This window comes from Epinephelus lanceolatus, chromosome 15 (genome assembly GCF_041903045.1).
Source record: "Epinephelus lanceolatus isolate andai-2023 chromosome 15, ASM4190304v1, whole genome shotgun sequence".
Taxonomy (NCBI): domain Eukaryota; kingdom Metazoa; phylum Chordata; class Actinopteri; order Perciformes; family Serranidae; genus Epinephelus; species Epinephelus lanceolatus.
The window spans coordinates 19,649,949-19,666,460 of record NC_135748.1 but is presented as its reverse complement, the minus strand read 5'-3'; the positions used below and the strand labels follow the sequence as shown (position 1 = coordinate 19,666,460).

Here is a 16,512-nt window from a genome sequence, read left to right as displayed (position 1 = left end):
TCAGCCGTCTCTCCGCCCCCTCCCCTGTCTCCCACCTCCACCACCTCCTTCAGCTCATGTGATTACTGGTGATGATCTGGAATAATCTGGCTAAAAGCATATCACTCTGTCTCCGCGCACCGAGCAGAACAGGGTGCCAGTCATTTTCAGAGGATGAAATGTGGCTGTGTTCAGCCCGGCTGGTAAACTTGTTTTGTGAGAAGTAGAACATGTAATTAGATTTACCACTGCTGGGAGCAGCGAGACAGAGTTCAGCCACTGCAGACACTATTTAATAAATGTTATGGAATGAAGTTTGGCCTTCTCGGGCTGCCACTTGAAACCGCTCACTCAACACATTTACCCTCTTGTCTATATTCTCCCTCTATCTTATTTTCTCTTTACTACCTCCCTCGCTGATTGGTTTTGTCTCTTTTACTCCAACAACTCTTTCATCTCTCCTCGTAGTCTGCCATGCCGTCTGTGCGTGTGTGTTTGTAGCCAGTGATCCTGAGCTCAAGTAACTGGTCCATTCTGTGCCCAAGGCTTGCATACCCGCTGGGATGTTACACTATCCATAGGAATGAACATGACAAAGAGGAGAGCCTCCAGCAGAAACATTATGTTACATCTCTCACTTTCAAGTAGTTTCTCCAAAAGACTGAGAAATCCATTGTGTTTTTTAAACGGAAATAACGATCATGATGCCAGCTCAGATTTAATTTCTGCATTTCATGGTGGAAAGACAAATGTTTTGGAAGTTGAGAAAGTAAGAAAGAGGGAGCAGGCCTGGAAAGAGAAGGCAAGATGGAAAGATAGCATATGAACCAAGCCTTTGTTTCCCAAACACATCCCACTGTAGCCTATTGTTTTCCACTGAGCTTGCGCTGGCTAAGACCCCACCACCACCACCCTGCTGTCCCTTCTGTTCTCCAGCAACAGTGGATTGTGTGCGCTGTCTGCCAGTGCCCAGCGGAGGGGAAACATACCCTGATTTAACCTGGCGTCTCTTATACGGAGCACGTTGCACAGCTGGCCAGAGGTGGCCAGCACAGGGCAGCAGCCAGAGTCTGTCTCGCTGCCTCGGCAGGCTGTCTAACTGATGGTGTGCTAGAGACGGGGGCTGCATGCAGAATCAGCTCCGTGCTGCAGGCTGCTGCCGGCTCTATTTTTAGCCCCCCAGCTCCCATGGGTTGGGAGGGAGGGAGGGGAGGGGGGGGTTCTGTCTCGTCGCGGAGAGTTGAAAGTCAACGTGTGCAGACACAATGGTGAGGGGCTGCTGCCGCATGGTGGAGGAGGCCCATTTTAGAGGAGCGTGCTGTATCTGCTCCTCACGCCTACCTCATATCTGCCTCTTACCTATGCTGTCTTCTGTCACTTCAGCACTTCATGTTCAATATTCTGCAAAAGTCTTTCTAGTGGGCGCAGTGGTGAGATGAAGGGCTGATAGAAAGCTGGAGTCAGGGGGCTTTGAAGTGTGTCCTCTTTTCAAACACCCACAAAGCAACTGGATGATCATGAAGCTGTCTGTGGAGAAGAGATTGTGTAAATAAGATCTGCAGATCTGACTGACTGTCAAAGCTTTTGTTTGCTCTGCTTTGTCTGCTCAACCTGCTTGCCTCCTACACTGTTTGTTTGGATCCTCAGCTGTACTGTGGGAGGAGATATCTGCATGATGTGTTCAGGTTAAAGCGATAAGCCACTTAACTACAGTGTACCTCAGAGATTCCTGTGGACAAAGTCAGCCTAATGTCTGCACAGTGCAGCATCATTGGGAGCACAGCAATGACAATGCTTCCTCTTCAGAATGAAAATATACATTCTTCAGGAATACAGTGCTGTGAATAATAGTTGTGATGACACATACTGTTGCAGGCAATAAAGATGGAAACCGCTATAACAAACAAAAGCTCCAGCAATTTGCCACATGCTTTTATTAGGTCTAGTGTGAGTGGATGAGACACAATGAAAACATGTTCATAGAAAGCTGCTCACATAGGTTAGAGACTGTAGCTCTGATGCTTCCTGTCACAGTTACAATTCTTGATGGTGATGAAGGAGAGGAAACAGCACATGCTAGAGGACTGTAACACACTGCACCTTTGGGATCATTAACAATGTACAGACTCCACTGCTTCAATCATATACCTGTGGAGTTTTTTATTTACCTAAAGTGAACAATAGACATGTGTTTGCATGCCCTTACAGCAGTGTTGCTCAAAGTGCAGCCCACTGCCCTCATAAACATTTTGCATGGCCCCTGAACATGACAGGGAATGCATGCATTATATGAGGGATGTCCCGATCTGATCTCAAAGGTTGGTCTCAAGGCTGATCAAGTCATTTTTTAACTGATTGGGATTGGTTATATCGAGCCAGTAAGAACTTGACCCAATGTTTTAGCTGTTACACAGGTGTTTTCCCTCTCAAAGTTTTCATGCACTGCAGCACAACAAGTGCAGCCATCATTAGCTCTCCAACGCTCCGTCTCTCCTCCACTCTGCTGAGCTACATGTGTGTGTATGAGCAAGGGCTGAGCCCCGCCCTCTGCAAAACACCACACGCCATAAGCGACAGCAAAATGCAATATGAGACTGTTTATTGAGGTTATTTACTGAAGTTATAAGCACTTTTTCCATTTCAGCTCAGTGTGAGAGTCTCTTGCATCCTGTAATCTATGATGCATGCTGTTTCACCGCCCTGCTCAGAGGACAGATAGACATTGGTGCAGAATCTATGACAGCCACAGTCACGACACCGCTGCAAGTGCAACCAAAGCCACAATAACCACGACCAAAATAAACACTCAGTGGTATACATTTCATTCAGGTGGGCTCACCCAGGCAAGGCTGCAGGATAATAATCTCTTAAAGGGACAGAAACGCTCCCTCGAGACAGCGGCAAGGCCACAAAGAATAAAGAGAGGGTTTGTTATTTTAAACTTTGTTGTTTTGTAAATAAAAGAATAAAAATTATAGTTTTAAAAACACAAAGGAACAGATTGGATGCAGTTTTTTTTCCTGAATGCATTGCAGAGCTGTTGAATTGTAAAGCATAGGCTTTATATTGGATTGTTTTTAATAACTGTAATTGCTTGAAGTGTGCACTGTGCACTATCATCCAGGAAAATACAAGTATCAGACAGGGACTTGTATCAGCAGATACTCAAGATTAAATTGCGTCGATTGTGGGCAAGAAAAATCTTGATATCTCTGCATTTACTTTAATTATCTGCTGTCAATTTCAGTGCTTTCATTTTCAGTGACTTGGCAGTGTTGGGCAAGTTACTCTCAAATTGTAATATATTACATATTTCTAGTTACATTCATCTAAAAGTAATATGTTACTTTAAAATATTTCTCTCTGTGTAGAGTACTAGTTTACTTATTACAATACTTTTTAGTTGCTTTCATCAAAATGACCTCAGAAGAACTAACCTGCAGGTAATCAAAGCACAGAAAACTCATTCCTGCATTCACATACAGTGGTTACCACTTTGTATTAAGATCCCCTACTTGTATTAATAATAGCTTGATGATATAGAACAGTTAAATAGCCTAGACTGTTTAAAATAAATTAAACTCCCTTGGGCACACACAGGGAGGGTCAGGCAGAGGATCAAAGTCTAATAATAATGAGATCTGGATAAATATTTGTGGGCCTGTGATATGAAACACAGTATCCAAATATTGAGGTTAGCACAGCAAACAATGGCATGTCAGTCAGTTACTATGACAAGTTCAAATTAATACACTGGAAGTGGAAGACACACCTGCCGGTTCCTTGAGTACCGGTCAGCTACAACAGCACTGGCGAGAGAGTTATGCATAACAACAGAACAGTGTGCTGGTGTTGTTTGGCAGTTGTTGGGTATGTGAATGGAAACATATCCATGGTAGAAGTTGCAGGTGTATTAATGGAAACACACTGAATATGATGCGGCACTGTCCCAGATGTGCCGATCACCGGCAGCCTTCTAGGTCCATAATGTAGCGTATAATGACATGAACAACAACATAAACCTTGGGGGGATATTTTTCCTGGTGGCACACTGACGGAAGTGGAGCCTTGTGGATGATTGAAAAATGAGAAAAATAAACAGTTTATTTTGGGTGCTAACCCCTAATACTGCTATTTGGAGACTACTTTAAACCGCGCCCCCCCAGACAAGTGTCTGCCAAGTGAGGGATGACGACCTACAAAAGGCAGTTAGTGGCACCTCATGAGTGTCATGAGAACCATATCAACACCAGTGCTGTTAGGTAAATCTAGCGATTTCAGTGGACAAGTTGCAACTGCACGTAGCTGGCCCTCAGTCACACGCTGACTCCCTAAATTGGCACTCAGTCATTACAGTTTTGAGCACCCCTGTCTCAAAGTATGAACACTGTGTTGATGATTAATCACATGTTTTTGTTTTTGTGCAGACGGTGGCCTCATGTCCAAGGACTCCTTGCCCACCCAGAGCACCACACTGGAGGCTCTGCTACGAGGAGAGGGTCTAGACAAGAGGAACAACTCTAAGAACGACGAGGAGAGTCTCCTGGAGATCCAGGTGAGTTACTCTAAACGCTCACTGTGTGTGTCTGTGTGTCTGTGTGTCTGTGTGTGTGTGTGTGTGTGTGTGAGAAATGTTTGAAGTGTAAATGTTCAGTGATATTACTCGTGATTGAAGGGCCTGGCATTGAGAGTGAAGTGTTGCGCCCCGACTGGTTGTCAAGACAACTTGCCAAGTTTTTCCAGCAGACCTGCAGGGCTCATTAGGTGACTGCGTCTCACTGCGAGGCATTTTGGACAAGTAGACTTTGAATGCCCATTTCACTAAATATCATATTTGCTCATATAGATAAGTTATGCTCACATAATGATACATTTTTTAAAAATAGGGGAAAAATATGTAGATTCAGTAACTGTGCAGGGCCACAGACACCTAGGAACCAGGTCAGTTTACCTCAGCCATGGGTCACAACCTTTAAATAATGAGCTGGAATAAGTGCCAGAAATACAGATTTGTTAGGGCTGCATTTATCTGAATATATATCTATTCATTGATCACCCATCAAATATTTTTATTCAAAGTGTAAACATTGGGGTGCTGAGTAGCTCACCTGGTGGAGCAGGCACCCCATATACAAAGGCTGTGCCCTTGCCGCAGTGGCTGTGAGTTCCATGCCGGACGGCAGCCCCCTGCTGCATGTTGTCTCCTCTCTCTTCCCCCTCTCACACTACCACTGTCCTTTCAAATAAAGGCCAAAAAGCCCCCCAAAAATTTTAAAATAAAAGTGAAAACATCGATAACTATTGTTATTTTTAGGAAATTTTCATGGCACCATTTACATCCAAAAGCATGAATCAAATCTAAATCATATTGTCGCAGACTTTGTGATATCAGCAAATATCATACAGTTGTCCAAAAAACTGATGTATAGTATCGTCGTGAAACTTATGATTTACACAGCTAATATTTGTAACAAACTTTCTATAGTATTTGAAAGTCACCAAAAAGGTTTCGGATTTTTATCTTCCTAATTTTTCTTGACATAGTAGCCAAAAACATTTTTACTTACTTGCCTTATAATGTGATAAATGGTTTGGACAGTCACTACTGTAAGATCAAAGGTGAGGCTGGTGAGCCTTGTGGAGATCTTCTTGTCCTGGACATGAGCAAGACCCACAGCAGGCTCGGCTCTGTGCATAACACTGCTGGTCGGTCATATCTCAATTATGTTTACAGGAAGGACACAAAGGAAGGCAGGGCTCAGAGCATAATGGCTCGTCTCTCCTCTCAAGATAAACAGATAATTTTTATAAATTCATTTATAAACTGGTACTAAACAAATTACCAATAAAGGAATTGTCTGGTCCTTTAATTACCTGTATGGTCTGTAAGCATTTCAACATGTGTCACCAAAGCACCCATCTTATGTCTAGAGCTGAAAAATTCATTTTTCCTTCCTCTCTGTTGTTGCTGGGTGTGCTTTTTTTCTCCCAGCAAGCTGGTGCTTTAACGAGAGATGAATGAGTACTGAAATGGTCTGTCCCTTGTCTTTCTCTCTGTCTCAGAGGGTTCTGGAGGCAGACGCAGCAGAGGATGCTTTCAATGATGATGACGACTACGAGGTGGACACTCCCAAGAGGAGACATCGGGGCAAAGGAAGAGTAAGTGCTCAAACTACACAGGTTGTCATGCACTCGAGTTTACTGTCAGCTGCACTGTGGTCAGAGCTCCACTGGAGATTTAATGATCGTCAGATTCTTGACCAGTTTTGTTTCTTTATAAAACACACAGTGAACATTGGGTTAATTGTTCAGTCATATTATATACTACACCTTAACCACATCAAATCCCATTAAACCCAGTGTGATTTGTTTTGCATAGGTAGTGGCTGTATGATACACACTTGTGATGCTGCAGCTGTGTGTTGGAAGGCATTGGACGTAGATTTCATTTCAGAGTTACAGTATCTGGATGTTTTTCCTCAGGGTCGGGGTTCAGGCCGCAGGAGGGCAGATATGGATGACGACAAGCCATACGTCTGTGACAGTAAGTAAAGATAAATTCTGAAACATGAGCTTTGTTCCAGTGTCATATCCTTTTATCCAATGCTTAGTTTAGAGTCATCCAGGCCACACTGCCTGTGGAGCAGTGCTGCTCAGAGACAGCTCAGCTGCTGCTCAGAGACAGAACATCGAGAAATTAATAGTCTCACCTATTTTTTTCCCCACTGGACGTGAATGGTTGTTGCAGAAATAGACCGTAAAAATGGTCCTTTGATAATCACATTTAAGTTATATCACCTTTCAGTACAATTTGTCTCAGACATGATAAAATATATTTCGTTTTTACTCAACCTTTCCTGTTCCTGTTTCTAAATAAAAGCCCTCTGAGAATGTGTCGACAGAATCCCCTCATTTGTTAACACAAGGCTTTTTATTGTAAAATATTGTCATGACTGTGTTGTTGACAATGCAGTGGCTTGCAGGGCTCCATAAATGAGTATCAGCTTTCAGTAGTTACAGCAGCAGGCAGCTCCGCAGCAGCAACACTGTCTGTGTAAACACTGCACGCATGCGGGCCGCAGCAGTTCAGCAAGGTAGCCGTCAGACACTACTCATGCAGGCAGTGTATTCTGGGTGTTAGGGCCTCATGCAGCAACATTCTCTGAAATTTCTCTTTTCATTTTCTCTGAAGAGAAACAATAAAGTCAGTTTAAGATGCACCAAACATTCTGAGCCATTCCAATCTGCTCTTACCCAGGTGTGCTGAGTGATGAATCCTACTTGATCATATATCCCCCATTAGCATAGGTAGCACCCCCCTAAACACTTTACAAGTGCAGGTTTTGAAAAATTGATGAAGTGCCACCAAAAAAAGGCTGTGCGAAGAAGAATTTCTGCAGTAGTGTAATAGACATACTGTTAAAGAAACTTAAACAAAGTACACATGATTTATGAGTGTCAGTACAGGAAAATCCAGCGATTGCAAATTGTTTGTGATGATGTAAAATCCATGTCTGCAGCAGCGGTGGAGGAAGTATCAGATCCTTCACTTAAGTAAGAATACCAATATACTACTATAAAATACTCTGTTACTTGTACAAGTCCTGATTAAAAGTATTGCATCATAATAATAAAATATATTTATACTCAGTGCAGAAAAATTTAAATTTGATGAATCAAAATAATTTTGCAGCAAGTCCTACTCCTGATGTTTGAGAAGCTGGAACCATGAAATGTGTTTACATGAAAAATGACTACTACAACTTTAAAATCAGTTGCCAATTAATTTTCAAATCAACTGACAAATTGTTTCAGCTGCACTTGTATATTTTTTCAGATGGTTTGTGCCCAAAAATCTTAATTTGTAAAGTTGTTTTTTTGGTTTTGTTTTTTATGTTACCGAAATTTAAAACTTCCCCATACTGGAGAAACAACTGGTGGACAGTGAAAATGAGATCTTTTTCCTATTATCTTGGTAAGAGTGCTCTTGACCACACATTTGTCTGACGTCAGAAAAGAGCAAAAATACGAAAAAATCAGTGAATGCCAGAAAACAATGAATAGTAACAAAAAAACTAACAAAATTAGAACAAATCATGGATACGAACAAAAATAAGAGAAAATTTGTTTGTGTAAGACCTCCTGCATGAGGCCTGTAGTGTGACATATACTATATTTTAAAAAAAAATCTACTCCTAATTTTCTCCACTCTCACTAAGGTTTCTTTTCCATATTCTAAACATTTTTTAAAGGCTATATTCAAGCATGTTTTAAAGTTTTGCTAAAGAAGCAGTTATAAAAAAGACCCGCAGTCTTAATTGTCCTCTTCTTACTTATTAGCTTCATACTGTGTATGTTTATCCACAGATCAAGAGGTTAATCCAAAAAGTGATATCTCAGGGCCAATGCTGTCAAAAAGTTGACCCACTGTACTCATTTACCAGCACAGTTTTTTTGCCTCCACAAAAGAAAACTGAGGGAATTTCCTCAGTTTGGCACAAATGTCCACATGGACTCAACAATGAACTGATTAGATTTTAGGCATAATCCCACACATATATCTTAAAAGAATAAGATGATGAAATTACGGCATTTTCTATTTAAAACCATGAACCTCACTGTGACATCATGAAGTTCTGCAAAAACACTTTTCAGGCTCCATAACTGAGGAATAGAAGGAGAGACATTTTGTCAGATACTGAATTGGTGACGCTAATCTTGGGTGTCCATCTTGAAACTGTGCTGATTGTGTAGCTCATCTGTGCTGCCAGGTTGAAGCATCCGTGTTTTAGAATATGCAGCTTCTTGCATCAATGTTTGAAGCATTGTCAGCTGTCATGGCAATATATGAATCTGGTCAGTCATGGATGTTAACTTTAACTGCAACTTGACTGGTTCTCAGAGGCATACAACCTTAGAGGTGGTAATTCTAGTTTTGAAATGGAACCACAGGATCAAACCAGGTGAACGAGTGTCACTGTAGCCTTAAGTACTCCTGTACATGCAAGTTGTATGTGGAAACTCCAGTTGGGCAGTATTGGATGTTGTGACTCTTCACATACTCATGCTGTTTTCTCCGTCTCTTTCCCTCTTTGTTGTTTCAGACAGATACAAACAAAAGCAGAATGCGAAATCTTCAGCCTCAGGTACCTTGATTTTTTTTTTTGACAGTAGTTTTTTTTTAGGATATTTGTTTTGATGGGTTGTTCAGTGGTCATGTCACAAGTGCTGTGATTATTGATTTAGACCCTATATTATCTTACTCTTGTCATGCTGAAAAGTGCCCTTGGGGCTGTGAAACTGAGACATGCTTATTATGTTGTCTGTGTTTGTCTTTTATTTGACTGACTATTGTAATCAGATCTAAAGTGCTTACTTTTTCCCCCTCTTACATCACAAGTAGAGTAGTTACTTCATTAAATGCCATGACTATTTATTTTTTATACTTGATGATGCTCACCACACACTGGTGGGTGTTTGACTCTTTTCTTTGTGAATGTCTCATTACATTTAAAGCATATTGAGGCCTTTATCCTAAACACTAATCCTGCAGTTAGAAACGATGTGTTGCCTAAATTATTTTTAGATACAGAAATGCAACCTGAACATCTGCCCTCTGTTGCAGTCTGTGCAAAGCGCTACAGGAACCGCACGGGACTAAGCTACCACTACACCCATTCCCACCTGGCAGAGGACGGCAGAGCCGGAGAGAGGAGCTCAGTGGCATCTAAATCCCCCACTGCACAACAGACAGACAGACACAAACGTAAGAAGTCAAACTGCTGCACCTGTCATGTGTCCTAATGTTTGGTTTCATCAAACAAACCATTACTCACCATTACTATCTAAATGTATGTCTGTCCCATCAGAATGCTCCACTCCAATGCTGCGCTCTCTGTTTCTATTTAACTTTATTCTGCCAGTGTCTACATTAGAATTTTTGCTTATTGTGGTGTAATTTCTTTGAGTATCTCGATATCTCTAAAATTTGCACAACCCAAGCGAAAAGGATGTGTAAGTCAATAAATATAATAATTGACTAATGTATTAAAATTGTCATAACTTAAAAAAAGATTGAAAAATCTGATGTTTTTTCATCAAATTTTACAGAATAAACACACAGGAGATATTGATCAAAAATATTTCTAAATGTAGCAACATTGACAAATGTTTCTAAACACTCCATAATAGTTTGAACTACGTTCATTGTTTAGTTTTGTGTTTGGTTCACCATTTATTTCTGTTTCGCCACCGCACGTTTTTGTGGGTTTTGCACTGCACATAATGAAATCATAGTCGGTCTACAACATGGTGACGTTCAAGGTCACCACCACAGCGATGCTGTAAAATGGTGTTCGGCATGATGATGCTCTGTAGTCTCATTTAGCCACCTGTTAGCAACCGTGTGGCCTCAGAATTCATGAATAAGGTATTTGCTGACATATTTTATGCTTTAAAACAAAACATGAGATGTTAGTATGCGTATATTTGCATATTAGTTGCATTAATACAGATAGCTCTATACAACTGCCAGTATTAAATATGAATGTAATATCATAATATGAATGTTGTGGCACTGGTGTGTTGTCAGTATGGCTGTCGTTAATAGAGGAGCAGTTGAATCACCTTAAAAAAGCTGTTTTCTTGACGAGTAACATAAACGTCTCTTAAGCTTGTGTTAATCACAGACCTTATTTCAGGCATCTAACCAAAAACCCATTTAAGAAAAGCCCATTATCTTTAAGATGAGGGAACCAGGAGTGCTAAAATGCCAATTTCCGGGTTTTAGGACTCATTCCTGCAGCTCTCTGTTCCAGGGAAATATCGGCGCCATCGTGCGTTGTAACCAGATTTGCGCCACATATTTGTACTGCATGGTTGCACACGCATAATCCTTAGCTTTCTGCTACAGAAACAATGAATGTTTCTGTTTCTATTATGGTTTTTATGGTTTTTATGTTAGATTCATATAAACAGGATTGTGCAAACAACCGTCTCTGGTGGCCTTGTGCAAAGAAAACTTCTTACATTCAATGAGAAAGAAACCACAAAATACAATTTTATATATGAACAATTAATGCTTAAATGTTATATATTAAAAGTTTAAAAAAAAAGACATTCTAAAACTAATTAAGTCACTGTTTGAAAAATGTCTGTATGATGACAGTATATGTTATGCATCTTAGTCACAAAACCACCAAATACTCCCATCATTTTAATTCCAACTCCTTGTGTGGCTGATGGGATGAAGACACTGATTGAGTTTCTTTGTTAAATGAAAAAAATGTGTAGTTTATTTTGAGCGAAGTAAGGTAAATAGAAATACAAAAGTATTAAAAGTATTAATACACACAGTGTAAGTGTTGTACTTAAAAAAACGTTATGTTTTTTTATTTTCTTGTAGGTCCAAAAGGTCCAGGTGGGACCAGCATTCCCAACAACTACTGTAACAAATGCCAGGGTGCGATCAAGAAAACGGGTAAATCTGGGTCTCCCTTCTCAACCTGCCAATGCAAAAGTGAGTGTACCAAATTATGATATACATACAATACACAACGTTTCTGTCAGAACTGATACTCTTAATGTGTGTGGAGGGGTGGATGCAGATAGAAATGTATGATGAGAAATAATTGGTCCACTGACTGTGTTCCTGTGCTGTCCTGTGTGCCAGCTGACCGTGGAGAAGAGAAGGAAGACGGGACTTTTACTGGAGCAGAGGAGCTGTTCGGCACCACCTCGGAGAGCGACACCTCCACCTTTCATGGCTTTGAGGACGACGAGCTGGAGGAGCCCGCCACAAACAGCAACGGAATATCTAACCGACACAGATAGAGAGAACCTTCTAGATTTAAAGAGACGATTTTTTTTATATGGATTAACCTCTGGCAAAAATCTGCTGCTTCTTTTTCAATGTTTTTTGTTTGCAGAAAGCACAAAGTGATAATTTCAGGACAGAAATGCAAGTGGTATTTTATCTACTGAACATTGTTGAATAATTTATGAACACCTTTTTATATATAAATATATATATTAACTTTTAAGGCTATGAACGACTGTCAGTGTTTCTTGACAAGTGACTCAGTCTCCATGCAAAACAGAAGATGGAGTGATTCTTTTTTTTTTCCCCCGTCACTGGAGCAGAAGGAGCATAAACGTGATGAACAAAAAAACACTGGAGAAATCTGAACAATTGAAAAATTTAAAGGCATAAATTATACAGTACGTTTGGGATATGATTGAATGTCACTGCAGACCTGTACCTGAGCTGCTGGGTGTTTTTGAATCAGCAGTCGGGTGTGACGATGAAGGTCTCTGCTTCTGCTCTAACTCTGGATTAAACTTGTATGAAAATGAAGGAACCAATGGAAGGACTGCTACACGCCACTGGAAGTGTTTTGAGATGAAGAAGCCTTTAAAAAAAAGTCTTTACAGAGAAAGACGACTAAATAAATGAAAGGTAAGCAGCAGTTTGTTTTCTTGTTTGGAATATAAGAAAATTTTACTGATGCTTGATTAGCGCTGATTTGATTATGTCTAAATACATCTTTGTAATGTGCTGATTTTTTATGACATACTTTATACTATGACTTTTTTTATAGACTGACTTTGTGTAACAATTTTATGGCATATAAAACTGTGACTTTTTATGTCATTTTTGACATACTTTACTAGGGGTTGGCAACCTTCACTAGCAAAAGAGCCATTTTTGCCCAGAAATAATTTTAAAAAATCTGTCTGGAGCTACAAAACATAGAAAGCCTTACAATGAAGGAAACATAGCCTATTAAATCTAAATTGTTGTGTCAACATTACAAATAGATCTAAATGAGCATTCATTACCATGTCTTGCCACCAGGTGGCACTGCAGTGGGCTATGTATGAATATTTGGACCTTTAACATGGCAGAGATGGCAGTAAAAACAAATTAGTCTCTTCAAGCACAGTTAAATTCTGTTTTCTCCCTAAACGTTTACTTTTTTTGATTTGTAATTCAAAGCTAGCCAAGCCAGGGAGACTTGAAACCACTGCAGCCACCACTATTGAGATTTGGTGAGATTTGGCAAAATGTAGAGGACAAGGTGCTGGGCTCAAGATGATCGACGTGCCTACAGCATTGATAAATGAAAATTTAAATGTTAAAAAATAACTCATTAATTTCCACGTTATTTTTTGTTTGTTAGTTGTTTTGTGTTTTTTTGTTAGTTTGTTTGTTAGCTGAAGGGGGCCACTGGAGAGGAGCTAAAGAGTCGGAGGTTGCCTATCCCCTTTATAACATTTTTATGACATGCTACACTGTAACTTTTTAATGTTATTTGTAATGACATACTATATTATGACTTTTCTTTAATGTCAATTTTTTTTTTGACATACTCACTATGACTTTTTCATAACATTTTATGACATAACCACACTAGGACTTTTTTTTACATTTTTCATGGCCTTTTTTTAATGACATAGTATACTATGGCTTTTTATGACTTTTATCTTTTACATACTATACTATCATTTTTTATGAAATGTTGAAAACTGAAACTTTTTTGACATACTATGTTGTGGCTGGACTGGATACTAGTTGAGATTTCTCAAGAGAGTTTGAGAGACAGCTGAAAGCTTACATCAGTTATTTAAATCTAGAGTGTGGGCCTCTCACCCTAGTGCTACTTTAATTTTCAATTTTTAAATATTGCAAAAATAATGTCACAGATTTTGGAACCTATAATTTAAAGTGTCAGTTAAACGAGTATCTGGCCTAGCCACGACCCCAGCAAGCAGTGATTCCCTCTCCTGCAGAGCCAGACCTTGAACGTCTGAGCATTCTCAGATGTGTTAAAGGTTTATTGTTGTGCTGAAATTCTGCACTCTGTGTTTTGTCATAATTGGCAAATGTTATCAGACTAACACCTTGATGATGAACATGGTAAACATTATACCTGCTAAACATCAGGATGTTAGCATTGTCATTGTGAACATGTTAGCATGTTAACGTTAGCATGTAGCTCAAAGGACCTTTGTGTCTAAGGACAGCCTCACAGAGCTGCTAACATGGCTGTAGACTGTTGTCGAGACATATTAAGTGTGAATCTAATCCATATTGTCTGTCCTATACTGTAGGAGCACTCAGCACATTGGCATGTGGCCCAGAGGTGGGGGTGACCAGTGAAGAAGAGGATTTAACTCTGAAAAACTAATGAGCCTTCATGTCCCTTCTGATTTGGGCCTGAGATAACTGACTGAAACGGATGAACAGACATCCACCACTTCTACAGGCCATGTGGCTTAATTGAAGCAACTGCTCCCTTGACGATATGTATTGATCCCTTCTGAACATTTGAAATGTGAGTAGATCCAGCTTCATTTCATCCTTTCTGCACTGTGCTGGAACTCCACTGAGCTATGGGAACACTAAAGGCCAGGCCTTTGGACTGTTTGTGCCCGACGGGTGCATTTGGGGCCCCTGCGGCCCAGCCTGCCCACTCCTGCTCTGTGACTGTGTGTTTGCCGTGTGATCCGATGTGACACTAGGACGTCATTATCCTCATCACTGTGCCAGCCTGCCGCTCTGCACTGGAAACCAGCTCTGACAGCCATGACCCTCCAACCCGATTGGACCAGTGACCCCCTGACCCCCAGCCATAGACACGGTGCTCAAATCCACCACTATTACATGCAGACCTCTGGACTACTGTATTAATATGCTGACATGGACGCAAAGGTTTTTATCTTTCTGCCTCTGTCCCTCTGTCTGTTTTCGCTCTCTATTTCCTGGGCCTCTCTGATCTCACTCTGACTCAAATGCGTTGCAGTAATATAACTCTTTTATTTTCATCTTTTCTCTGTTGTATGATATTTCTATGTTTTGAACTCTTTAAAGTTTGATTAGTATGACTTCTTGGGTTTGTTCAGACTGTATTGATACCTCTGTCCTGATCAGGTGCACAATAGCCACAACTACTCAGGCATCTTTTCATTTCCTCTGCTGTTGATTGTTCAGCCACTCAGCCCTGATTCATGTGATTGTATTCAGTTGGCAAGGAGGGACAATAACGCCACACGTGGATCCCATCATAATCAGCTCCCTGGAGGGATTCGGGATGTTGCAGTCTTATGCTATAGCAAGACATCGCAATAACAAGCTTCAACTTCGTCTGGTCTCTGCTGATTTTTGCCTGGTGTCACGCTTTCCGTTTGAAACCTACCGTCTCAGCAGACAGTGACAGCAGTGAGAATCATCTCAGATGCATTTGAGAACAATATTGTTTGTAGAGAGGCATAACTCTGCTCAGACCCACATACTGAGAAATGAAAACTGTAAATCCAAGTTATGTGACATTTCCGTTGAGTGCTTTAGAGGGCCTAATTGCTTTATGACATTTAGAAGGTGCTTGCAGTACTGTATCAAACAGCCTTTTAGGTCCATAGGTTGCACATACTATGTAAGAGGTCTGTGTCCTTCCATGTGATTATTCAGTATCGCTGCAATGTAATAATAGCCGCTCCGTTTTTGAAGCTAACCATAAATCCTATGTGTCTGGTGTAACTCGCGTTAAGTGCTTGTGCATTCAAACCATCTTTCTTCGCTTCCCTCAGGGACCCTCCACACAACAGTTTATCTCCTCTGGACAAAGAATGGATCTGAGACTTCTCAATTATCTTGTCTTCTTCTCTTGTATCAGTTATGTGGTGTTTCCACAGTTAAATGGGTCATTGTGTCTTTTATCTTCCAAAGTCATGCCAGTAAGTGAAAGCATGTGTCATCAATCATAACCTGCTTAATGTTACCTACCGTATATGAACAGGCCTAGTGTGGTGCAGTTCTGAACAAAAGGAGAAGCTCTTAAATGCAAAAGTCAGTGATGTCTGCTTTGAACTGTGTGTCACCAATCATTGAATAGCCTGTATACCTCGTCAAAGACACAGCAATAGGCCCTGGTACTCTCTTGTCAAAGCCTGCCGGGGGTGTAGAGGGAGGAATTGGGGTGGGAACGGAGCCAAGAGGAGATGAAATGGACATGACTGAGCGTTTGTTTCCTCTTCAGCTGTAAATACGAGTCGAAATGGAGAGAATGAAGAAGTCTTTGTTTGTTAAACTATTTTTATTGTTCTGAAAAAATAAAGAAAAAGAATAAAGAATGAATGTTAATGCTGGATGAGGTTTTTCTGAGGGAGACCGGGGGTCGTTTTGAGAAGGCAGCTGATAAGCAGAAGAATCCTAGACTGGATCGATAGGTTGGAGTGACCCTCAGACTCTGTGAGCAGACGGAGAGGGGAAAAAAAAAAACACGAGTTTGTGAGAGCAGAGGTAGCTTGGGACTCTAAATAGGAACAAGATGACACGTAGACTCTCCAGCACAGGGAGCTCTTATTGATCGGTAGCTGCTCCTTGAAAAATCACAAGTTGGTTGAAGACATATATAAGCAACAGTGTCTGACTGCAATAGGTATATTTTCTGTGTTAACTGTAGGTTTAAAGAAGAAAGCTTAAAAATAATTGACTCCAGTGATTTAGGCAAATACTTACTCCAGGAAATACAG

General features: G+C 40.6%; 1 protein-coding gene across 1 annotated transcript in view; it reads left to right on the top strand.

Moving 5' to 3' along the window:
• Positions 1 to 16,114, top strand: part of LOC117266606 (zinc finger protein DPF3-like) — a 29,273-nt gene extending 13,159 nt beyond the window's left edge. Inside the window, exons 4-11 of the mRNA XM_033641862.2 lie at positions 4,407 to 4,534; positions 6,043 to 6,138; positions 6,463 to 6,523; positions 9,084 to 9,125; positions 9,605 to 9,745; positions 11,384 to 11,497; positions 11,651 to 12,436; positions 14,092 to 16,114. Of these exons, the coding sequence (XP_033497753.1) occupies positions 4,407 to 4,534; positions 6,043 to 6,138; positions 6,463 to 6,523; positions 9,084 to 9,125; positions 9,605 to 9,745; positions 11,384 to 11,497; positions 11,651 to 11,811 (743 nt within the window). The 3' untranslated portion in view covers positions 11,812 to 12,436; positions 14,092 to 16,114. The remainder of the gene's footprint in view (positions 1 to 4,406; positions 4,535 to 6,042; positions 6,139 to 6,462; positions 6,524 to 9,083; positions 9,126 to 9,604; positions 9,746 to 11,383; positions 11,498 to 11,650; positions 12,437 to 14,091) is intronic.
• The last annotated feature ends 398 nt before the right edge of the window (positions 16,115 to 16,512 follow it).